At 35.2% G+C, this 26,416-nt stretch overlaps 1 protein-coding gene across 3 annotated transcripts in view; it reads left to right on the top strand.

Annotated features, from left to right (window-relative positions):
- Positions 1-8,765: 8,765 nt before the first annotated feature.
- SS18 (SS18 subunit of BAF chromatin remodeling complex) overlaps positions 8,766-26,416 on the top strand; it is a 66,392-nt gene continuing 48,741 nt past the window's right edge. For all 3 annotated transcript variants that reach the window (XM_054583476.1, XM_054583475.1, XM_054583474.1), the window contains exons 1-3: positions 8,766-8,872; positions 11,729-11,805; positions 19,163-19,247. In XM_054583476.1, the coding sequence (XP_054439451.1) occupies positions 8,804-8,872; positions 11,729-11,805; positions 19,163-19,247 (231 nt within the window). In that variant the 5' untranslated portion in view covers positions 8,766-8,803. The remainder of the gene's footprint in view (positions 8,873-11,728; positions 11,806-19,162; positions 19,248-26,416) is intronic.

The following is a 26,416-nucleotide window of genomic DNA, read 5'->3' as shown; positions in this document are numbered from 1 at the left end:
TTTTATATGTATATCAGTATTATTTTAAAAATTTTACAAGCATAGTTTGTCTTTATAAATAGTAAAAACAACATCAAGAAATAATGTAATGTCTTGAGGCTTCCAGAAATGGCAGTCTTGATGGTTTGAGCCAAATCTCCTATTGAGAACAACTAGAAATACTGGACAAAAAAATTTTTAAATATATATGGTGAGTTGAAAAAGGAAAAAGGATTTGTGGTATCAAGATTCAGTAGAGAAGAAAAACCCATAGGGGTAAGCCTAGTATTTTCCTGTTGAGGTATTTAAAGCCTATTTCCAATGCCTAGATGAAGCAGCTTTTTGATAGACAAAGATTGGAACTCAAAGCCTGTATAGGAGTCACAAGAGACACCTACGCTTTTGTTTGGGATCCACAGGACCATAGTCCTAAAGTAAAAGTGAATCAGAAATAGGGACTAAGGTCAAGTTTTGAATCATCTCAATCCATGATTGGGGAAAAGCAGTGTTTCTCAAATTGTGGCCAACAGATCTTTGGAGGTATCCAAAAACCTCTCAAAGGATATACAATGTCACAACTATAGTGATAATATTAAAACAGTATTGTCATTTCACTGTGTGAGTATTTACATTGACAGTGCAAAAGAAATGGGTAAAACTGCTGGAATCTCACCATAAATCAAGGTGGCAGTAGTACCAAACTGCACTAGTACACTTTACATTATTTACCACACTAAGTAAGCACTGATGAAAAAAATGCCAATTTCATTTTAAAATGTCATTGAATATGCAGTAAATTATCAATTTTATTAAATCTTAACTCTTGAGTATCTATCTTTATGATATTCAGAATAACAAAATAGGAAGTACACATAAGGCACATCTGCTGCCTTCCAAGTAAAATGGTTAGCGTAGAAAGAGCACGTTAGTAAATTTTTCAGTTGCTGGATAAACCAGCCCCTTTTTCTCATGGAACACCATTTATACTTGAAAGAATGACTGATGCAGTGGTGATATTCGGGCAGATATTTCTTGAAAATGAACACAATTAACTTGCTGCTTTATTCAAGAAAAGCAACAGGCATTATGTGTTTCAAAAGATAAAATTAAAGCTTTTAAACAAAAATTAGAATTTTGGAAGGCTTGTATCCATCACCATGAACTTGACACTTCTCCATAATTAGACTTTACTGATAAGATTGGTGTTGATATTCAAGTGTGATTTTTTTAATATAGTGCTACATTTGGAAGATATGCACACTCAGTGACCAGTATTTTCCAATGACCAAGCATGATATACAATCATGCATAAATAAAAGAGACATTAAAATTGCTACATAGACCAATGGAATTTAATGTAGCACAGAACTAAAGTTCATTCATATGATTTTAGATTACAACTTTTAACTTTAAGAAAGTACCACCTTTTGAGTACTGGTTTAGTATCAAAGAAGATGTGATGATTGAAATTACTGAATGATTGATCTGAAGTTATCTCAAAAAGGCTGTAAAAATACTCTTCTATATTCCAATACATACCTTTGTAAGTTTTTTCCCTATACTTCAACCAAAATAACATACTACAACAATTGAATGTATGAGAATCCAGCTGTATTCTCTATTAAGGCAGACATTGAAAAGTTTTACAATCTCATTCTTCTAATTATTTTAAAACTTGGAAAGTGTAGTTTTTAAAATAGAAATATATGAAATGTGTCAATATGTAATGAGTTAAATATTTCTAATATGCATTAATTACTAAAACATTTTACTTTTAATTTCTAATATGGTAAATATTGATAGCTATAAGTCACATAAACAAAAGCTTTTTGAGGTCTTCAATAGTTTTTAAGAGGTTAAAGTGTTTCTAAGGCCAAAAAGTTGGGAAGTACTGGGATAAAGTATTGCTAGTGCCCCTAGTTAATTAGCTGCTTGGTTGAAGCAAAAGCAAATCCTCTGTAGAGGAAGATAAATATCATGCAGATCCTCAAATAATTTTTCATGTGCAATAATATCTTGTGATCAATCAAAAATTAAATATTTATACACAAAAAAATGGTGTGAGCAAAGAAGAAGAGAAACAACAGGCATTAGAAACAAGCTAAGACCTAGATAATGGAGTTATCAGGTGTGGATTTTCAAAGCAGATAATTATATTCAAGGGATTAAAGACAAGCTCAAGATTTTCCAGCAGGGACGTTATCAATAAAGCACCTATTGAAAATCATAGAAATGAAAACCACAGTAGCTGAGATTGGGAGCTCAGTAAATGGATAAATTCATTGTTATCAGCACTACCCTCTGATCAAATGCATTAACTGGCCACTCTAAAACCCCTTATTATCAGACTAAACTTAGTTGAAGAAAAAAGTGGGGAACTAGAAGGTAGTATTAAAGATTTATGTAAATATATCCCTGGCTGATGTGGCTCGGTAGACTAAGTGCTGGGCCTGTGAACGAAAAGTTCACTGGTTTGATTCCCAGTCTAGGGTGCATGCCTGGGGTGAGAGCTAGGTCCCCAGTAGGGGGCGCACGAGAGGCAACCACACATTGATGTTTCCCTTTCTCCCTCTCTAAGAACAAGTAAATAAAATCTTTAAAAAAAAACTTTATATATATATATATATATATACACATACACATTGTGTATATAAATGTATATACACACACATTCTGTGTTGTCATTCTTTAAGCCATTTCAGTGAGTATGAAGTGGTTATTCAATGTAGCTTTAATTTACATTTCTGTGATGATTAATGACAAAGCAACCGTTTATGTATTTATTGGCTACTGGTATATCATTTTGAAGTGTCTAAATCTTTTGTCCATTTTTGTTAATAGGGTTGTTTATCTCATTGGATTGTAAGACTTTGTTTTTAAACAAAGGTCATGTTTTCTCCTAGACTATGTCTGACATTTCTTTTTCTTATGATGTCTTTGAAGAGCAGTTTTTCATTTTAATGAAATCCAATTTGTCAATTTTTCTTTTATGCTGCTTGCATTTTGTGTCATAGCTAAGAAACCTTTGCTTAACTCAAGGTCGTGAAGATTTCTATTTGCTTTTTTGCAGAAATTTTAAAGTTTTTTTAAAAAAGATTTTGTTTATTTATTTTTAGAGAGAGGGGAAGGGAGAGAGGGAGAGAAACATCAGTGTGGTTGCCTCTTGAGCGCCCCCAACTGGGGACCTGGCCTGCAACCCAGGCATGTGCCCTGAGTGGAAATCGAATGGCAACCCTTCAGTTTGTAGGCTGGCACTCAAGCCACTGAGCTGTGCCAGCCAGGGGTAAAGTTTTACTTTTTAAACTGAGGTCTACAATCTATTTCAACTGAACTTTTGTGTATATTTGAGAAAAAGGTCAAGGTTCATTTTTAAAAACATGGATATCTAGTTGTTTCAAAACAATCCTTTCTTCATTGAATTATATTGGCCTCTGTATTAGTATCCTATGGCTGCTGTAATAAATTACTACAAATGTGGTAGTTTAAAATAACAGCCATTTATTTTCTCACATTTCTGAAGGCAACAAAGCTGAAATCATGGTTTCTATAGGACTGCAATATAATGGTAAGTTATTTTTCTTTTAAAGAAATTTATAATAAATATGATTGTTAGGTTAGTTTAATATATTAGGGCAATAGTTCGTAACATATTGTTTATAACTTAATATTTTAGTGCATATTGCCTAATTGCATTAATATTAATTGCACTTAATTAAGTAATATAATTAATATTAATAATAATTATTAATATAATAATCGCACTAATTGAACCATAAATATTAGATAGGAAAAAACCCATTGTGTTAGTTTCCTATTGCTGCTTTGAGAAATTATCACAAACTTAATGGCTTAAAATAACACAAATTTATTATCTTATATTTTGGAGGTCAGATGTCTGAAGTGGGCCTCACTGGCTACAATTAAGTTTTCAGCAGGATGGTATTCCTTTCAGAGGCTCTGGGGGGAAACTCTATCTCCTTGACTTTTCCAGCTTCTAGAGGCTACCCACATTCTGTGGCTCATGATCTCTTCCATTTTCAAAGCCAGTCAAATATTTTTCAAGATGCCATCTCTCTGATTATGACTTCAACAACTGTTCCTCATTTAAGGATATTTGTGATTGTTTTGGGCTCATTCAGATAATCCATGTTAATCTTCATATGTTAAGGTCAACTGATTTACCTCAATTCTATCTGGAATCTTAATTCCACTATGCATGTAACCTATCATATTCACAGGTTATTGAAGTGGGAGTTGGTTATCTTTGTGAGGAAGAAATTATTCTGCCTACTATACCCATTACATAGGAAAATTGGCTAATTCATAACAATTCTAAGGGAAATTAATGTTTTATAACCCTTTCTATAAATTGTGAAGCAGTTCAAGGACAGTTACTATATTCTTTTACTAAAGGTATAGTAAGAGCACATCATACACAAAGGTCAGAGAACTTTATAAACTGGAAAAATATCACTTTATCTATAAATTATAGCCAGAAAATTTCCCAAGGGTAGATTGCATTATCAAGTACTTAGAACCTTTGCTAACCTTCAAGTATATATATATATTTTCCTAATTATATTATTAAGAACAGACCTTATCTTTGTTTAGTAATTTACAGTATCCCATGTGTTTATGTACTTTAACTGTTAACATGTGGGAGAATCTTAAAGAATCTAATGTAAGATAATCACTTGGTACATTGGCTGTACATAATAAATACTAAATAAATAAACACCTTATTTCTAATAGCCCTTTAGATAGGGTAGCTATTTTTCAGTAAGGCAAATGAAATGCAGAAATGACCTGTCCAGTATCATGCCATACATGGACAAACCGGCAACTTCAAACCTTTGCATCTGTCACAATTAGTTAAGTAAGGTTGCCTAGGACCTAACTTATGCAATGTTATGCTTTTTTAAAGCAATACTTTCCTATAATATCCCCCAAATATAATTGCTTCAGCTCTTCCTTAGTTTTTTCAGTGTTTGATACTGTGAGAAGAGGTGGAAATGCCCTAAATAAGCTTTGTTATTGTTTACTTTGAATGAAGCCTTCTGGAGTATTGAAAATATTTTATGGAGAATTAGGAAGGGTGATTTGGTCTTGTCTAGAATATGATTATAAATATAGATGTATGCTGTTCTCCTTATAGTCTTGGAAGCTGTGGAAGCCACAACTCAAAATGACTCATCAAATGCCCTGGAGACAGTTAGCAGAAATATTTTGAAAGATATTACCTGAGGGGTTTCGCTATGAGCCCAATTATGAGCCGACAGGCTTGGTCTATGCCTTCCCAATGTGTTCTAAGGATTTATGGCAGCAAAGGGACTTAAAATATCAGCAAATTTGATAGTTGTATAGTACATTATTATTAAACAGTAAGTATTAAATGCTTGTATCAATATCTGCATGATATGGTCTTTTGTGGATTAAGATTTTAATGCCATCATATAGTTTCACTAAATACTGAGCATCATTCTGGAGCACTTCATCTGTTCGGTGAAATGCACTTAAAGAATACAAACAAATTCAAATTTGAAAATATAACATAGGTAAATTTCCTAATACCTTTTTTGGGGTTAAATGTGTCAACATTCATTGGTGTAAATAATCAAGAATTAATTGTTAATGCAGATGTTTTACTTAGTCTGAGCCATTGTATATATTCTTCCATTAGGATTATTCTAAAAAACCTTTCACCTCTTCCTGATGTGACTTTAATTCCTTCTTTAGATGTCTCCATCCAGAGCAGTCTAAATAATGGGACTGATTTTTCTGGTTGGGGGAGATGGTTGCCTGGGTAGCTCATTTTAAAGTTCCAAGAGTAATTTCTCAGACTTGGCCAACTTCCCATCTTTATTCTCCATTTTCTCCTTTATTAAATGCTGGGGTTTCTTTATTCTTCTTTTCCTTCCAGCTAGCTGTACTGCCACTCAGTCTGTACCTTGGGATTCCTTTTTCTTCAAAACCAATGGTGAAGTGAGGCAGGGTAATGGTGCCTCTAACTAATGGGTTGGCCAAAAAGTTCATTTGGTTTTTTCCTTAAGTCTCTAGTAGCAGTTTTCTTTAACTTCATTCAAAACAATTTTGTTAGATTGTATTGTGGCAGCTGTCATGTCAGCATGCATTAAAAAAAAAACTTATCAAAACTGGTTAATTTTTGTGTAGCTATTTTAATATTAAAAATGGAAGAAAATAAGTGACATTTTTGGCATATTATACTTTATTATTTAAAGAAAGGTAAAAATGCAACTGAAACACACAAAAAAGATTTGTGTATGGAGTAGGTGCTGTGACTGATTGAATGTGTCAAAAGCGGTTTGCGAAGTTTGATGCCGGAGATTGCTCCACTGTTGGGGTAGACCAGATGAAGTCGGTAACAATCAAGTCCAGACATTAATTGAGAACAATCAACATTATACCATAGCTAACATACTCAAAATATCCAAATCACTAAAGTTATTGGTGAAAATGAAAAAATATGTCTTTTATGGAAAAAACCATATGGACTTTTTGGCCAACCCAGTATTTTCCTTAACTCAGGGCTCTGACAGTAACGATGGCTCCAAAATGCTAAGAAAGTTCCTTTAGGCTGCAATCTTCCCTCTCACTCTTTGAATTTTCTACTTTTTCAAGTTAAGCATGAGAGGAAGATAGGGTCCTTTTATATTGTCTTTTCTCAGGGGGATGATTTGTATTTCTGGCTGGACCTTACTCCAGTACTTCCCAACAATTCATGTGATAGCCACATAGAAAATAATGGCATTTTTATGGCACATGTGATATCACAGAAAAGACTGTGGTTATCCATGCTACGCTGAAGGAATAGACACCATGGGCTGACCTGGTACCTGTTTTCAGTTGATTTTCTTACCTGTTGTTGTGGAGCAGTACTTTAAACAGAGAAGGCACTTCCTTGGAATGTAAGTCCCCCCCCACCCTTTTTTTTAAGCTGGGATATAGAAATTCAGACTATTCCTACTAGTACATGTTGCTGTTTAAGATTTCGTTGCTATCTGCCAAGCAGAACCAGAGCAGTAAGACTATTTTTCATTTTTCTGACTGAAATATTATTCTTAACTACTCAGATACTTTTCTGTACCTAGATGATAAATAAGAGAATCATAAAAGCCAGGTGTTGGACATACAGTGTTAGTGGTGGACAAGACTTAGTTTCTGTTCTGAGTTCAGCAGAAGTTTTTCCAATTTGATGTCATTACATTAAATCCAGATATACTAGTGTTTTTTTCAAAGCTTAGGATAGTGAAAGACAACTAAATTCATAATAACTACTATTAGTAGGAGCATAAATCGTCTTCCCTTTATTCTTAGGATGGCTTGAGCTTTTTCATCCTTTAGGCCCCAGTTTAAATATAACAAAGACTTCCCATCCTAATCTATGTAAGGGCCCCTGTCATTTTCAGACCCTTGTTTGTTAGCCTTTCTGAGAATTTTACATATATACGTATGTTTCTGATCTGTCAGCCCGAGCAGAATGTAAGTTCCTTGAGAGTTGTTGAGCTGTATCGTAGGTTACCTAGCATAAAGCCCAGCACATAGAATACACTCAAATTTGCTCAATGAAACTCATGACTTTTTATTTTGTTGCAAAAATTATTTAAAACAAAACTATAAAATATTTTTCCAGCTTATTTTATATATAAACTGATAAACTGATGTTAAGCCTCATTATATAAACTTTCCCTTTGAGTTATATATAAATTACATTTACAGGAAAAAAACCCCCACACTAACACATTACCCACATTTTCCCATGCTGCTTAAGTTGAAAACTTTGTTTTTTTTTCCTCACCCTGACTCGAAGCCTGACAGCTTAGGCCGAACTTACAAGGCACCACATGTGTAATTGAAAAAGAAGAGAGAGCCTTGTTTCAAAACTTAATTCCAAGGAGCCAAGTCAGACGCCATCGACCCCACGTTTCTCCTAAGGGTTTGTTCCAAAAGGCGAACTCCTCTCCTCTGGCTCTCCCGCCAAGCTGGCCGACTGCCAATGAGTACAGGGCACAGTCTTCCTTCCCCGATTTTGGGTCAAGCTTACTTCCCAATTGCTAGGCACGACCGTCTGCGTGCGAGACCGCGGACTTTGAAGGGCGCTTTTGGGGCGTAGCCGAGCGGTTTAAACCAGCGAATCCGCGTTTACCTAGTCCTTCCACCTCTTCCTCATCGCGGCAGATGCTCCACGGGTTGGCACCAATTCCCCGGTCCTGACCTTCTTCCTCCTTTCTCCCGCGTCCTGGGACAAGTTTGGGCAGCCACTTCTTCCCAGGAGGGGTGAGCATCAAGTTGGAAAACTGAACTAGATCCAGAGCAGAGCGCTGAAACACAGTTCGAGGGACACATCGGCGCGCAGGGGAGGGAAACATGTTGCACCCGCGTGAAAGGGGCGGGCCGGCTCTGGCCGCGCGCATTTCCTGTGACAGGGGCAGCCCTAGCCTCTCCCTCTCCCGGGGCGGCGGGACCATTTCCTGAATCGCTGAAGCGGAGGGAGGACTGGGGAGCGGCCCTACCATTAGTTCAAAAGGGCGGGGGAGGCGGAAAAGTAAAGCTTAAGGGTCTACAGGTCCACCAAACACAGGAAAGTTCCTTGGGGACTCTAGTTTTCAAGGCAGATGCCGAAAGAAGACGTCTATCGGCTAGAATTGCTCCGTTAGGCTAGGGAGGCAGCCTGTTTGTTTGGCGCTGGAGCATCCCCCCTCCCCGCTTTCCTGAGGTGGTTCAGTCCGAGAGGCCGGCGTCTTTCCCCCAGTTTGCTGTTCACCCGGAGCGCTCGGGACTTGCTGATAGTAGTGACGGCGGCAACATGTCTGTGGCGTTCGCAGCCCCGAGACAGCGAGGCAAGGGGGAGATCACTCCCGCAGCGATTCAGAAGGTGAAACCTCACGGGGACGGGGATGCCAGGCCTATCCCGCCTTTGGGAGATCCCGGGGGCTGGGCTGGGAGGCAGTCTGGGAGTCAGTCGGGCCGGGGGCGGAGATGGGCCTGCTGGGAGGCGGTGGTGTGGGACTCCGGAGCCGCGGGCAGTGCCTGAGTGGGTGGTGGAAGAAGGCGAACTGGTCCTCTCGCAGAGACCTTCACGCATCAAAGCTCTTTACTCCAGGCACAAAAGCCCAAGTAACCGCCGCCGGATTTCTCTAGGGATGGGGTGGTGTTCGGGCGGCGTGGCGCGTGCGCCCGATGGTGGGGCCGCGCAGTAAAGGGCTGTTTATACGAGCCGGCGCCCCCAGCCGCTCCGCGTTGCTCCCGAGTTACTTTGGCGTTGCCCCGCCCATCGCGCCGTAGCTGCTTCGTGTAGAACAGACCTGAGGTCGCGGGAGGCCGAGGGGAAGTCGCTGCCCTCCGCCGCGCTGCAAACTCTGGCAGAGTTAGGGAGCTCTCAGGAGAACTTGGGGGACGCTGCAGGGAGCCTTAGTAGAGTCAGAGGGGCGGGCGAAGGAGAGCCCGTTGGACTTCGCAGTTACCTCCGAGTCTCCTCCATTCCGGATTCACCCCATATCCTTTTACATCATTGAGCGCCAAGTCTAGACTCTTGAGGCTTCGTTGGTGAGCCACGGTCCTTACCTTCAGGGAGCTTACAGTCAGGTGGTGAAGACCATCTGGTAATTGTGACCAATTGCAGAAGGCGTCACACACAGGAAGCTGCGTTCCTTTTAGAGAGTGGTGTGCTGCCTCTTGTTGCTGTGTTACTGCCAGTGACGGACACAAAGGTTCTTTATTGTCTTTACCTCTTGTTGCCAATGAGCAAGGCAGCATTATGAATTTTATTCAGCCAGACTTTGAAAAGTTACTTGCTCAGTTTCAATTTTTGTTTTATGCACTGAAGCAGGGATGAAAATCGAAGAAAAGTCAACTTTAGTAATAAGGGCGCCATACTATGCCCAATAGATTTTTAGAATTTTTAAATTTAATTCATTGGGGTGACATTGGTTAATAGTTATATAGCTTTCAAGTGTACAATTCTATAATACATCATCTGTATATTGTATTGTTTTCACCACCCAAAGTCAAGTCTCCTTCCATCATTATTTATCTCCCCTTTACCCTCTTCTACCCGCCCCCCCTTCCTCTGGTAATCACCATACTGGTGTCTGTGTCTATGAGTGAGTTTGTTTTGCTTAGTCCCTCCAGCTTTTTATCCAGCCCCTCACCCCCACTCTCACCTTCTCTCCTCTGACAGCTGTCAGTCTGTTCTCAGCTCTGTTTCCTGTAAGATTCTTTGTAGTGTGGCATTTGACATTTGCCTGTTGCTTTATTTTATAAACTGACTGGCTTGGCAATGCCTGGATATGCAGTGTGTTCATATAGTGCATTGGGCTAAGTCTGCAGCCTGGCTAAAAGCTCAAAGTACATACGGAAACATATTTCCCGTGGGGGTGGGCGGCAGTTAACTTTTTATTTTTGGACTGTTGGAAAGTCCTTAGACTTTCTGTTTTTTTCTCCAGTTATTCTTACACCTTAAGGTGTTTCTCATGGGTGATTAATTCAGGAGATGCCTGCTGATCAATTAGTTTAATCCTCAGATGAGAAGGGAAAATGGATTTCAAATTAAGTGCCTCATTCTACAGTGTGAGGGATTGATTTTAGATATGAGACAGATAATCCTAACGATGAAGTTTGTTAGTTTGAGGACTCTACTGAGAAGATATGTGTGAAATCGTTAGACTGGACTAATGCATTTTAAGGACAAATTTTTTGGCATTCAGTGGTTCTAATTTAAGAAATAACTGCACTTTCTAGAGGGGCATGTTAATATATTTTTTTCTGGCACATGAAGATGATGATTCATGTGCAGGAAAAAAATCATAGTTAATGTTAAATGCATCTTTTTTAATTAAAAGACTTGCATTAACTAAATTATTGAGGTGGAGTGATTATGGTATTCTACCTCATGCTTTCATGGAAGGAAGGGTAGGGCAGGTACATGAGAAACAGTTACTTCTGTCCTTTTATCTAACAGATAAATCTGAGACCATGAAATCTTAAGTGGTTTGCACAGGACAGCAAGGTTGGCACTAAAATTGACTGGCCTTTTACTACATTTCTATTCTTTTTTTTTTCCTCAATACCACTTTGCTTAGATCAATTATTTAACCCTTAAAGCCAGTATTGCCTTAAATTGTTAAAAGATGATAGAATGATATGTTAATATGTTTTTTGGTTTTAATCTTTTGGGACAACTTAATTATAAGGTAAGCTCATAAAATCCTCAATAAATATTATACATACCTAGAAAATACTGTATTCGATTCCATATTTGGAGAATCACAAAACCATACTGTGTAAACTTGGAAAGTAGCCAGCTATCCCCTGAAGCCTCCTGAGCTGAAGTTTTCATGTATTTTCTTCATTCTGGATAAGGAAAACTTTTCTTTACAACTAAAAAGTATTAGAATGATACAAAGCCAACTTGGACACAAATTTTAGTCTTAACTGGCTAAAGCTTCTGTTACATATAGCAGAGGTAATTAAGTGTTTGAATGGAAAAGAAACTCCATACTTTCCCTTCTGGGTTTCAGGTAATAACTCAGAGGGAAAATAATTGGAATAGAGTTATTAAAAAATTGTTGATTATACATGCCATTATTCTCAATGTATAAAATAAGAGTTAAAAGACCTGGGTGGATTCAGTTTCTCTATAGTTAAAACACTTAAAAAACTGAGGAATTAAAAAAAAACTTTTTACTTGATTTATTAGATTTATAATAAACTTTTTCTAATTTTATTTCAGATGTTGGATGAAAATAACCATCTCATTCAGTGTATAATGGACTATCAGAATAAAGGAAAGACTTCAGAGTGTTCTCAGTAAGCTTGACATGAAATTTTTAAAAAATGTTCATTTTTCTCTGTCATGTAACTTTTCACTTTTCTTTTTAATAACAGCTTTGTTGAGCTATAATTCACATTACCATACAATTCACACACTTTGAAGTGTATAATTCAAGGTTTTTAGAATGTTCATACAGTTGTACTACTATCACTTTAATTAATTTTGGAACATTTTCATTATCCCCAAAAGAACCCCTATACATATTAGCAGTCACTCCCCTTTTTCAAGGCCTAATTCCTCACCCCCGACAACCACTAATTTTTCTGTCTGTGTAGATTTGTCTGTTGTAGACACTTCATATAAATGGAGTCATACAATATGTGGTCTTTTTTGATTGAGTTCTTTCGCTTATCATATTTTCTAGATTCATCCATGTTGAATGAATTAGTACTTCCTTTTTACTGCTGAATAATTTCATTGTCTAGCTATGCCACATTTTATTTATCCATGAGTGATAGATATTCGGATTGTTTTCACTTCTTGGCTATTATTAGTAATGCTACTATGAACAAGAGTGTACAAATTTTTGTGTGACTTCTCCTGATTTTTACATTGTTCTCTGGGATAGAATGGATATTAATTTTTTTCTTATATACTTCTTATCCTGCGTTATAAAATAATGTCTTCAAATTTGTGTATGGTCCAATTTGTGGAAAAGTTAAATCTTAATCTTCACATGTATAAAATATTTAGCTATATCCATGTATGTGATTGCGAAAGCAAGGGTCACATCTAATAGAGTTGGTCATTATTCCTAAGAATGCATTTTGTTAATTTGAAGTGTTATGTCTGAAGTAAACAGTATCCCTCAATAAAATTTGATGGAGAAGAACAAATTGGATATTTTATCAAGGCTCTAGAACAACACCATCCAGTAGAAATATATTGTGAGCCACATATGTAGTTTTACATTTGCTGGTAGACACACTAAACAAGTGAAAAGAAACGGGAGAAATTAATTTTAATAATAGATTTTATTTAATTTATTTCCAATATAATATCACTTTAATATATAATCAATATAAATGTATTGAGATAGTTTACATTCTTTTGTTACATTATTTTGTGCATCTTACTCTAGTAATACCATTCTTTTGGACTAGTCACATTTCATTGTGTTTAGTGGCTACTGTTTAAACAACACAGCTCTAGAATATTTTATTCTCACCATCATATTGGGGTACATCTGTCTTTTCTAGGGACCTCACTGATCTGCTCTCAAGTAGACCATATACTGCATTTAGTTTTCATGTGTCTTGAATATCCTTTTATCTGGAACTGATCTTCAGCCTTTCTGTTATCTTTCATAATACTGCTGATATTGTTGAAGATTACAAGCACTTATTTTGTGGAATGTCTCTTATTTGGATTTGAGAGGTATTCCCCCTTGAGTAGATTCACATTATGCACTTTCGGCAGGAGTATCACAGATGTCATTACATCTTCAGTCCTCAGTTCATCCTCAGGTAGCCCTATACGTTTCTCCCAGTATTTGTCCCAATATTTGTGATAACTTCAGTCACTAAGTTAAGGTGATACCTGACAGTTTCTCCACTGTGAAGTTACTGTTTTTGCTTTATAATTCTTATTTACCTTGTAGGGGAGATAACCTTGAGACACACAGATGCTGTTTCTTACCGTACTTTCTTACACATCAATGTTAGCATCCACGAATGATTCTTAACTGAAACAGTTATTTCTATGGTGGTTGCCAAATCGTGATGAAATCCACCACTCTTTCCACATTTATTTGGAATTCTACTGTTAAGGAAGAAATTTTCCATCCTTGTCCGCGTTCATTCATTCATTCATATCTGAATGGACTTAGGGATTCTTATTGTATTCCCTGAGTTATAGTCTCTTAGTCTATTATTTATTTTCTTTCTCAGATTGTTTCTGATGTTGGCCACTGGTAGCCCCTCAAGCTGGTTTTTTGATATGTCTCTGTTATTTTTTGACACTTTTCTTATTTTCTTACATTTTAAAAGTTTATCTTGTATTTTTTTCCTGCCCCAGTTTGGAATCATTCATTTCTTAAAGCCCTGGTTCTTTTTCTTTTGGAGAATTATGTTTAGAAACTTAGGGGTGAGTGCCAGGATATGTTACTTTCTAATCACAGCACATTTTGCATTTTATATTACCATTTTCATTTCTTTTATGCATATTGGTTCTTTGATAAATCTTGTCTGCTTATGTTTGAAAATATTCTTTAACATATATTTGAAAATTAGCTAGCTTATCTACTTTTTTAGTTTAACTATTGATAATCATCAGTGGTAGGGAGATTACTAACTCCGTGGTGTCAGCCATTAGATCATAAAAGTTGAGAGGTTCTCATTAGAATTATTTTCACCTATAGTTTTTAAAACCCTAGATAAGAGCCAAGGGGCTTTGTGGCACAGGACTGGTTCATAAGGGACCCAGCAGTATATGGCATGAATAGGAAATACTCATATCTAGAACCATCTTTTCCAACTTGGATGAACCAAAATTTTTACTATTTTATTCTTTATATTCTCAACCTTTTTTTTTTTTTTTTTTTTTTTAGTATATATGATCATTTCCCCCATTCTCTGCATATTGGAATAGACTTCATTTTTGCACATACTTGTACAGAAGGGGATTAAATTGATTTAGGTAGAATCTTAAATTATGCTTTCTGATGGATTTCACTTTATTTGTAGAGTTCTTTAGTTATTCTTAAGTTGTCAGGATTGGTTTGTGAATGAAGAGGAAAAAAATCCTCTCAATCTCAGTAAGTGTTTCATTATAGTAGGAGAAGTAAAAGGAAAGTAAAGAGGAATATCAGTAAATGACAGCCATCTGGGAATTTATAATTCAAAAAAAGTTTTTTTATTCTTACCCAAGGGGACATGCTTATTGTGGTTTTTTGTTGTTGATGTTTTTTCTTTTTCTTTTTTTTTTTAAGGTGGGGGGAGGGAGGGGGAGAGAGAGGGAGAGAAACAGCAGTGCGAAAGAGAAACATTGATCATGTGCCTCTCCCATGCACCCTGACCAGGGACCAAACCCACAAACTAAGCATGTGCCTGGATGAGGGATTGAACCTGCGACCTTTTGGTTTATAGACAATGCTCCAACCAACTGAGCCACACTGGCCAGGGTGAAAAATGTTGGTTTTTTTAATTGAAAATAGGTTATTTTTATGAAAGCAGTATATGTATTGTTGAAAATTAGAAGACACAGACACAAAAATGAGATAATGAACACTATATTCTTGCCACCCATACATTTTTTACTAGTGACATCTTTGTATATATTGCTGTATATATCCTTATCTACATACGCACATGCATACACTCACTGTTACACTCATGTGAGTCAGTGAATCATTTGTGGAGCTCATATGTACAGGTTGTCTTCCCTTTAAGTTCTGATAACATCGGAAAAATGAAGATTGCTTTTCCATGTTTGGTTTGAGCATTTTCTAAGTCAATCTATTTCTTTGCTTAAATATATAAATTTAATTTTTTCTGTTTTCAAGTATACTGTCAATTATCAAGCAAGAAATTTCTCTTTATCATAATGTTAAGGAATGCTTTTAAATCCCTACTCAGAAAAATGACTTTTATTTTATCAATTGTGTTTCTGTTGTCTTTAAAACATAATCATGTTTTATAGACATAACCCTGGCTTGTGTGACTCAGTGGATTGAGTGCCGGCCTGTGCCTGCGAACCAAGGGGTGGTGGGTTTGTTTCCCAGTCAGGGCACATGCCACTGGCCAAGGTCCCCAGTAAGAGGTGTGTGAGAGGCAACCACACATTGATGTTTCCCTCTCTTCTTCCCTTCCTCTCTCCCTAAAAATAAATAAATATCTTTATTTCCTTTCCTCTCTCTCTAAAAATAAATATCTTTAAAAAAATCATTATAGCTTCTAGGTAAAGCTTTTTCTTAATGAGATCTGATTTCATTAACATCAATAAATTTAATAGTGGTTATTTTACCTTATTCAAAGTAATTGATGTAGTTGCTCTGAGTTGACTCTTTGGGAAGTTTGGAAATCATAAAACATAAAATGTTGAATATGTTTTGTATTTGATCTTAGCTTATATATTCAACTTTATATTATTAATGTAGACTATTTTAGAAATAATATTCATTAAAAAAGTAAACAGTTTCAATGACAAATGTAATACTACTTATAGAATAAACAAAAAGTTTCTCAGGAAAATGTTTCTTTAATATTTGTAGGAGAATCTACTTATTATTATCGCTTCAGTAGTCTTGGCCAAAGCCAGATTTTTCTAGAATATTTGCAAATCTTTTTAGGTGACACGTAAACTTACAAAAGTATATGAGTATACAGTATTTTTATTAATGTTGTCTTTGAGCCTTTAATAGGCTTATTTGAATGCTGTTAAAATAACAGACTTACACAAAATAAAGCCCACTGAAGTTAAAAGTGATCATTTTTACCTACTGCCTTACTTTAGGTAAAAAGATTTGGTGCTTTTGCTTTTGGGACAATTGGAGAAATCTGAATGGGTTCTGTGGATTAGATCGTAAGGCTGTGTCAGTAGTGATTTCCTCTTTATAGTGGTTGTACAGTGGTTATATAGGGTATGTCCTTGTTTTTGAGATATTGACACTGAAGTATTAGTAGTAATGAGGTATTATGTCTGTAACTGACTTTCAAATGATTTTGGAAAAAAGCATGTGTGTGCTTGCATGCATGTGTATATTGGTGTATATGTTTAGGATGGAATAAGACATGTGGCAAAATACTAATGATTGTACAGTGCAGGAGAAAGATATTTGGGCTTATTTATATTTTTAAAACTGTAAGCTTAAATTTCAAACTTAAAAGTTAAAAAAGATGGTTGGGAAATGGCTCACAATTAAAGTACTCAATAAAAAATGCTGTATTTGTAAATGTTTAGAACCACAAGAGGCTTTGAGATCTACTTGAACCATTATTTTGCAAATGAGGCCTTAAGAGCATGGCAGATTAGATTTAACAGTATTTTAACTCTAGCTTACTAAGTACTAATCAGCATGACTAAATTTTTTTCTTAAAGGCTCATGAGTAAACCATAATCTCTTACTAGGTTTGGATTTTTAGTTTTGATAGAGTGGTCAACAAATCTCATATGTGAGTATAATGCAACCATACCAGTGTTTAGAGAAGAAACAGAAAACTTGAAGGAGTAGGTGTTTAAATGGGTTTTATGGCTTATTAAAAATGGCTGGCTGGTTCTTAAAAAATAGCTGGCTGGTTTCTAAAAAATGGCAACACTGTGGAACCCTGTATCTTAAAATTTATTTGCACCCTCTATAGAATAGTGAAATAGTTTCAGCAAGTGGTGCCTATTAGTGCTATTTGAAGAATTTTGACAGCATAATTAACTATTATGAGTAATTCAGTATAATGTAATAATTCTTGGTCTTTATATAAGGATCATCATAACAAACAATATGTTAGTTCTGATTGAGCAACAATATAGTGTATATGTGAGGAGGACCATTAAAAGAGTATAAACTTGTTTTTAAGTAATAAAAAACAAAAACCAAGGGAAACATGGAAACTTTGGGAAGTGTTGGATGTCTTTTATTGATATTTTGATTGTGGTGATGGCATCACAGGTATTTGCCTTCGGCCAAACTCATCAAATTGTATCCATTATGTGTGGTTCTTTGTATATCAGTTATACTGGAATCAATCGGGAAAAAATAAACAAAAAATTTTTAGTGAGGAGACTTTAAGATCAGTGAGATATTATTTTTTTCCCTCCAATAAGAAAGGTAGTGAAATCAGTTATTTCTAATTGGAAAAAAATGATGCAGCAAAGAATTTACTTGTGCTCTGGCTGGTTTGGCTTAGTGGATTGAGTGCCATCCTGCGAACTAAAAGGTTGCCAGTTTGATTCCCGGTCAGTGCACATGCCTGGGTTGTGGGCCAGGTCCCCAGTAGGGTGTGTAAGAGGCAACCAATTGATGAATCTCTCACACAGCGATGTTTCTTCTCCCCCTTTTCTTCCTCCCTTCTCCTCTCTCTAAAAAAATAAAATAAAATCTTTTAAGAAAAAATTTACTCATATTCTTTTTATGGTGTGTGCTTTAGAAAATTACTTCATCTGAGATCTATATGAGAATACTTTATTTAGCTGAATAATGTTCTTTTGGCTTTTATTACTTTAATTTGTATATAATATTTCTTAGTAAACAGAATTCTAAAACAGCCAAACAGTTTGATTTAGGATGTAAGTTTGTGTTTTGAGGGTTTACAAACTAGTAATTGGATCACTAATATTTTTAATGTAGTTTGGTCTTAGTTTTTAAAATTATGAAGAGGCCCTGGCCAGATAGCTCAGTTGTTTGGAGCATCATCTCTATGTGCTGAGGTTGCAGGTTCAATCTCTGACCAGGGCACATACAAGAATCACCAATGAATGCATCAGTAACTGGAATAACAAAGCAGTGTGTTTCTCTCTTTCTCTCTCTCTCTCTCTCACTCACTAATAAATTAAAAAACTAAAATAAAATTATGAAGAGAAGTTTAGCAAAGCTAATTCATAAGCAAGATCACTAAAGTGTATTTAACCATTTCTCTCCAGTAATGAGAATCTGCTTTATTTTTAAAAATTAATCCATAATGGTGTTGGTGTACTATTATTTCCTCCATCTCTGTGTTTTAGCATATTTTATATATGTATATGTAATTGGAAACACCCATTCATTGTCTTAGTAAATGGGTAGGAGAGATACAGCAGGCATAAATTTTTCGTCACTGCTGCAAGAGTGGGAAGATGAAAAAAAAGGATTCTCACCTCTTTTCTCCATTTTAGCAGAACATGTTGACTGCTCTTGGGATTGAGGTTTTTGTCAACATGAAAATGGCAGAGGGAAGGGAATAAGCATATCAGTTTCAGTGAATTCCTTCATTCTAGACCTCTTTTTAGAAAGCATATATACTATATGTGGAGTCAGCATATTTCAGTTAACTGAATTTGCTAAGCTGCGCAACCTGGTACAAGTTAGTAATCTTTCTAAACCTGTTTCATCATCTGTAAAATGGAGAAAATAAGAACTTTTACTTGATAATGAAGGTACTGGTTTGAGGATTAAAGGAGGTAACATAACTATAAAACTAACTATAACAATATTTAGCACATGGTAACACCTCTGTGATTATCATCTTTAAATGTATTAAGTGGAATTATTTTGCAGAGGAACTGGGAAAAAAGGAAATGGTGTTGATGTTCAGGTAACATAAATCTTTTATTAATCTTGAGAAATGATTGTAATACTGTTTGTATTTAAACAAATAGGAACAAAATTATTTTTCAATATTGATACTTGTTTTGTTTTAATAGGTATCAGCAGATGTTGCATACAAACTTGGTCTACCTTGCTACAATAGCAGATTCTAATCAAAATATGCAGTCTCTTTTACCAGCAGTAAGTACCTTTAAAAATACTGTGAAGTAGACAATCTTTATAGGGTTATGTATGGTATAACACATTTTCGTTCAGTGATTTTTGAGATTTGTTTAGTAAATCCTGACCCCCTCTGAGAACATGAAGCTGTTTACCTATATGATCTTAAAAGGTTTAATGTTTCGCCTTCATATTTAATCCGAATTCACCTAGAATTGATCCCCTCCCTGAGGAAGTCATATCCATCCACCCATTCACCTGTACACCTATCGATCTACCTGTTTAGTTATTTATTCTAGTCTGTAATTGCACAAATAATTTATGAATAAATCTGTAGTATTTCAAAGCAAATCCCAGATATCTTACAAATTTACCTATAAATACTCTGGTATGCATCTTCATCAGATAAGGACTATTATCCTACCCAACAAAATTAACCAAAATTTCTTAATATCTTGTAATACCCAGACTGTTTTCCATCTTTACCAATTATATGAAAAAACATAAATGTTTTAATGATCGTTTGCCACAGAATCCAAAGTCCTCATGTTGCATTGATTGATGTGTCTAAAGTCTCTTCCAATCTATCAGTTTATCTTTTCCGTTATCCATTTATTTGTTGAAAAAAACTGAGTTATACATTTTGTAGAATTTCTCACATTCTGGATTTGCTGATTTTATCCTCATTGTCCTTTAACATGTTCTATCCAACTCATCTCTTATTTCCTATAAACTAATAATTAGAGGCTTGGTGAGAGTTAGGTTAAGTTTTGTATTTCATTAGTGGTGCTATGTATTGCCTATTGTATCACATTAGGAGAGATGGAAAATCTAATCTAATACTGTTGTAGTTATTCTTTGATACTCAGGTTATCTCATCTTTGGTCAGTGGGAGCCTCTTCATTCCACTTGTGTCCTTCTGATATGATTCCAGTATTCTTGTGGAGCTTCTTTGCTTTCAGGATTTGAGAGACATACCAGGTTGATTATATTATTTGTCCCAGAACTGTTCTGCTGAAGCTATTTTTCCATGCAGTCCTTTTATAATGGGAATTGATATTTAGAGACCTCAATTTGTGTGTTTGGAGTGTCGCGGGGAGCACCCTATGGGACACTCCTAAATCTGAGTGTTACTGTCTGGAGCCAGCAGAGGTGGGAGCGGGGCTCTGAATCCGGTAGAGCCTGTCCCAGGGTTGTCACGAATGAGGGGAATAAACATGAGTAGTCGCAAGCACTTCTCTGTTTGCCAGGAGAGGGGGCATGGCTCTTTCCTCTAGTGGAGAAGGCACTGAGCTCCTCTGCCCCCCCATGTCCAAAGGCTTTTATTGAGAACTGTACACGCAGGTATATGGATGCATGGATGCAAAGCTCATCAATCAATGTCAAAAGGCTATGTTTACAGAAAACAGATCATGGATAACAATTGAAGGAACACAAGAGATCTGCCTCTGGTCAGGGTCTATGAATAATGTAAATCTCCTTCCCAATATGAGCCAGTTATCATAGCTCTTGAGGGAAGAACAAAGCATGCTTCGAGAAAGCATGCTTCCAGGCCTGATTGTCCCCTAGGACTGCCTGATGGAATTTGTGGCTAGACCTGCCTTTAGTATTTTTTTTAAGCCTGAGCCAGGTGGGGCAGAGCCACCAAGAGACAAGGAGACTTATTTCAGATAGAATGAGGACTCCATTTCAGATAGAATGAGGATAGAATGGGAGGTGAGGGTCGTTTGCCCTTTCTCCGTGTCCCTCAAGTCCTTGTCCTGCTGCCCATATCAGTTGTGGCTGGCTTAGGTTGTCCCTCATCTTGAGAGATCTTACTCGTGACTGACTACCAACCATCACAGGGCCAAGCAGGGTGATATGAGGGAGGCAGGGGCTGCACCCTTGCCTAGGGAACAGGTTTTGTCCCCTCGGTGGCCTGTTTTCCCAAGGCCTCCTAGATTATGTCCAGCCTTGGGCCTTCTCACCTGTCAGCAGGGCTACAGTCCCTGAAACCACACGGGGTGTTTCCCAACACCAGGGCATTCATTCTTACTGGGATTTTACTGTTTCTTAGGTGTTCTCAGTGGACAGTACTAGTAAACGCATTTTTTAGAAAAAGAAATAAAAATACTGGAATAGTGATATTTGCCCTTCAGGGAAGGTTTTTTTTTTTTTTTTTTAATACTTAGCTTTAATTTGATGTAGTATCTCTTCTCTGACAACCTTGGTGCCTTAATGATATTATAGTTGTTTATTTTCTATATACTATTATATATAAAAATAATTTCAATATAATACTACCAAGTTTACCACTAACAATAGAATGCTTCTTAAGATATATCCTTCTAAGGATATATAATTAATAAATTTAGTTCTGAATCCAAAATAGTTTTTTGTGTGATTATTGACATGAACTTAGTTATCAGCTAAGTAGAATTTTTTTTTTGGTTAATAACGTGAAGAATAGGTCCAATTTATTTGTTAACATATAGATAGTTCTCTGTTCCAGCAATAGCTATTAGAAAAACAAAAGTCTCATTTCTCTATTTTGTCATGCCATCTATATCAAATATCAGGTGTTCATATATGTCTCTGATATATTTGCTTCCATTGGTTTGTTTTTATAAATTCCACTATACTATCACACTTGTTGTAGTCTAATAAATCTTTGTGTATATTAGAGAAGTTCATTTTCATTACTTATTCCTTATTTTTTTCAGGTTTACTTGGCTATTGGTGCTTTGTGTGTCCATATACACTTAAATTTCAGCATGTTTAACATAATCCCATTGTGATTCTCATTAAGATTACCTTAACTCTAAGTCAGTTTGGGGAGAATTGGTCTTTTTACAATATTGAGTCTGTCTCTGTCTGTCTGTCTGTCTGTCTCTCTCTCTCTCTCTCTCTCTCGATGGTAGCTCAGGTGGTTAGAACATTGTCCCCATAGGTCAAGGTGGCAGGTTCAATTCTCAGTCAGGGCACATACAAGAATCAGCCAATGAATGCATAAATAAGCAGAACAACAAATCCATGTTGCTGTCTCTCTAAAAAAGTCAATTAATAAAATAGTAAAAAAAAAATTGAGTATCTCAAATCCTTATTGTCTATATTTTCATTTATTTAGTCCTTTAATATCCACTAATGGAGTTTTATGATTTTCCCTACAGAAGATTTACGCATTTCTCATTGGACTAATTGCTAGGTACTTTATGTTTTTTGAGGCAATTAAATGGAGTCTTATGGTTTAAGTTTTACTTTCTCTGATGTTTACATGGAAATGCAGTTGATTTTGAATTTCACAGACTTGTTCAACTCTTATTTCTAATAATTTTTCTGTACTTTCAGTTTTCTCTATTCACGAACATATCATTTGTGAATAATTGGTATTGTTTCTTTCTTGCCAGTCCTTAACACTTTTTCTATCTCTTGTCTTACTTCTCTGGCTAGGATCTCCAGTACATTCCTGAGTAGAAGTGATAGAGGACATTCTTATCTTGTTGACCACAAAGGGAAAACTTTCACTGTTTGACCATGAAGTATGATGTTAGCTGTAGTGTTTTGTAGATAACCTTTTATCAGATTAAGGAAGTTCCCTTTTGTTTCTGTTGTGTTAAGAGTTTATGTCTTGGGAATGAATGTTACATTTTATTAAATACTTCCCTTGCATCTAATGAGATGATCATAAGTTTTTCTTCTTTAATCTGTTAATGTGGTGAACTACATTAATTTCTTTTTAATGTTCAATCAATTTTGCATTCTTGTAATTAACATACTTTTTCATGACCCACTTCGTATTGATCTTTTTTTTCCTGGACATGATCTTTTAAAATATTGCTGTATTCAATTTGCTAAAATTTTGATCAAGATTTTTATGTCTTTTTCATTAGTGTAATTGACCTTTAATTTTTCTTTCTTAATTGAGCCGTTGTCTGCTCTTTATTATGAGGTTATGCTAACTTCATAAAAGGAGCTAGAGAATTTTCCTACATTTTCTTAATCTGTAACATTTGCTTACTAGAGCTGCTATTTCTTAAATGATTGGTACAACTTAGAGAAGCTGTCTGGATCTTGAGTTTTCTTTGTGAAAAACTTTTTACTTAATCTCTTTAATTGTTAGAGGATAATTTATGTATTTTTTTTGTTTTATGAATTGCCTATTTTTGTAAATTGTGCTTTTCAGCATTTTATCTAAATTTTCAAATTTGTTGGTATAAAGTTCATGAAATAATCTTACATTTCTAATGGCCTCAGTATATATAGTGATTTTTTCTTTTTAACATAGTTTATTTGTGTCTTTTAAAATATTTTTTGATATTCTTGCCAGGTGTTTATCATATATTTTTTCAAGTCTTTGAAAAGACTCTGTTTTTTGTTTTTGATCTTTCTCTATGGGGGTATTTCACAAAACTTTTTGTTTCCAGTATTCCTTACATTTAAAAATTAGTGTGGACTCCACAGAGCTTTAAATAGGCTATCTAGATTGAGATATTTGTAAATATTTCTCCATTTTTAAATTAAAACACTAAAATAAAAATACTTATTTAAAATGAACAGTAATAAACCCATTGTGGGTTAACATAAAATTCTTTAAAGGAAAACTATCTTTTTGAGAACAAATTTAGTGAGATATGAATGACATTGTTCAGTAATTTTGTAAATATTCTTTAAATGTTGGGCTTAATAGAAAAAAGCTGTATTTCCATATCCACTTCTGGATTTAACCTAGGATAGTATGTTTTGGTTGAAGTAGAATAAAATCTAGTCTCACACAGATTTGGAGTTGGAAAAGGATCAGATATTTTAATAGCCTTTTCAGATTGTTGTGCATATTCTTTGCTAGTACAGCAGTCCTCAACAAGTTTTTTCTTTGTTTTTTTTTTTTAAAGGTTAATTGCAGTACGAAATCTGAAATCATATCAGTACGTTTTTCTTACTCTGGTACATTTAAGTTCATTGGTCTCTCTTGCATTTTGAATAGATCTTTTTTTACTCATGCATAATTTTGTAACATTATGCTTTGGTCATTTGGAAAATACAACTTTACTGAGTTATGTACTTCTAAATATTGACATTTTATTTTATAACATTACAAGGACCATATTTGGTAAATAACCAAATTACCACTAGTTTCATCAAAAATGTCTCTTAAGTAGTAGATGCTTGAAGCTCAATACTGTAGATAATAAATTTGCCAAATTCCCAGTGCTTGCCTGGTTTTGTGGCCTATGTTCATTTTTGAGGAAATGTTTGCCAAGTCCCCAAGGCTGGGTAAGTAGTTTGTCTAGCAGTTGTTCTTTGAAGTAAAAATTGTGTTTCATGAAAACAGTACCTAGAATAACAAGCTACTCAGTCACAGTGTTCTTTTATCTTACTTTGATTTGCAATGTATATATTATTTTCTTACTTATCACAGAATATTTAATTGACATGTAGCACTTAATAAAAGTGATTTTCACTGGTTCATTAAGGACATTCTTAAGTGAAAATGACTTTTTCTCTTTTTAAACTGCCAGTCTGTGTCAGTCAAAAATAAATGATACACAGTAGAGTTTGGTGCCTTGACTCTGTTGCTTCAACAGTTATATCCACTTTTTTGTTTTTTGCACCATAATTGTAAATATCAACATAGCATAAAAGGCAAATATTAGTTACTATTCTTACGGCAATGGTTTTGACCATTTGGACCCCCTAAAAGAGTCTTGAGAACCACACTTTGTGAACCATTCCTCTTTTGTATATTTTTGGTTATGATTAATTTCTTATCTTATTTCCATTTACTTTCTTTTGGTATATTTTGATGTTCTTTTTTTGAATTTTGAGATGACTACCTGCTTCATCAGTTTTCATCCTTCCATACTAATATATACTTAAGGGCATAAATTTCCGTCTAACCATAGTTCTGATATGTAGTATATTTATATTGTTTCAGATGTTTTCTAATTGATAATTATATTTTATTTCCAGACTTTTGGAAGTTGTGTCATTTCATTTTTCTTAATGATTTCTGGCTTCCTTGCACTGTGGTTAGATAATATTTTGTATGATTTCAGTTCTTTGGAATTCTTTTGAGATTTGTTTTATGGTACAGCATATGGTCAGTCGTCACAAATGTTCCATGGACACTTAAAAGAAATGGATATTTAGCCTATGAGTGCAGAGTCTTACATAGTTTATTAGGTAAAATGTGGTAATCTTGTATGATTTTTTTAAAACTTTTCTGGTGTTTCGTTCTGTCAGCTGCTGAGAGACATGTTTAAAATGTATAATTCTGGATTGACTTTTTTCCTTATAACTCTTTCAAGGTTTTATTTAATTCATTTTTATGCACTACTAGGTACATTGCATATATTGATATATTTAGAAATGTTATATGGCTTTCTGGTTCTTTGTACATTTGTCACTTACTGTCCCTTTGTTTACTTGTCTGATATACAGTGTAGCTCCATTAGCTTTCTTTAGTATTTTGAATGGTATACACACCGTTTCATTTCCTTCGTTAGAGGTATTTGTCTTGTGAACAGTATGTAGATTAAAAAAAAACCAATAACCAAAAAACCCAGTCTAACAGTCTTGTTCTCTTAACTGGAACATTAAATCACTTATACTATCTGAGTTAAACCTATGATCACATAATGCACTTTTTATTTGTCTCATCTGTATTCCTTTTTTTCTGTTCTTTTTGCCTTTATAATTATTTTTATTGTTTCTGTTTCTTCTTTGCTAGTGTGAAATTATACACTTTTAATTATAAACTTAACTATTTATTAAATACCTTTATTTCACCATTATTCTTTCTTTTAATTGAATTTATTGGTGTGACCTTGGTTAATAAGATTACATAGGTTTCAGATACGCAATTTTAGAATTCATTATCTGTATTATGGATTTATCAGCCCTGTACCCTCTTTTACGTACCTCCACCCCTCTTTCCCTCTGACAATCAACATACTGTTGTCTGTGTCTATGAGGTGTTTTTTTCTTAATCCTTTTACCTTTTTCATCCAGTCCTGCAACTCCCCCCCTCTCTGAGAGCCATCAGCCTGTTCTTTATTTGAGTCTATTTCTATTTTGCATGTTAGTTCAGTTTTTCCATTAGATTCCATATATGAGTGAAATCATATGGTACTTGTCTTTCACCCCCGGGCTTATTTCACTTAGCATAATGCTCTCCAGTTCCACCCATGCTGTTGCAAAAGGCAAGATTTCCT

Source organism: Pteronotus mesoamericanus, unplaced genomic scaffold (genome assembly GCF_021234165.1).
Source record: "Pteronotus mesoamericanus isolate MK-2021 breed Mesoamerican mustached bat unplaced genomic scaffold, CSHL_Meso_final contig_74, whole genome shotgun sequence".
Lineage (NCBI taxonomy): Eukaryota > Metazoa > Chordata > Mammalia > Chiroptera > Mormoopidae > Pteronotus > Pteronotus mesoamericanus.
This window is presented reverse-complemented; position numbering and strand designations above follow the sequence as displayed.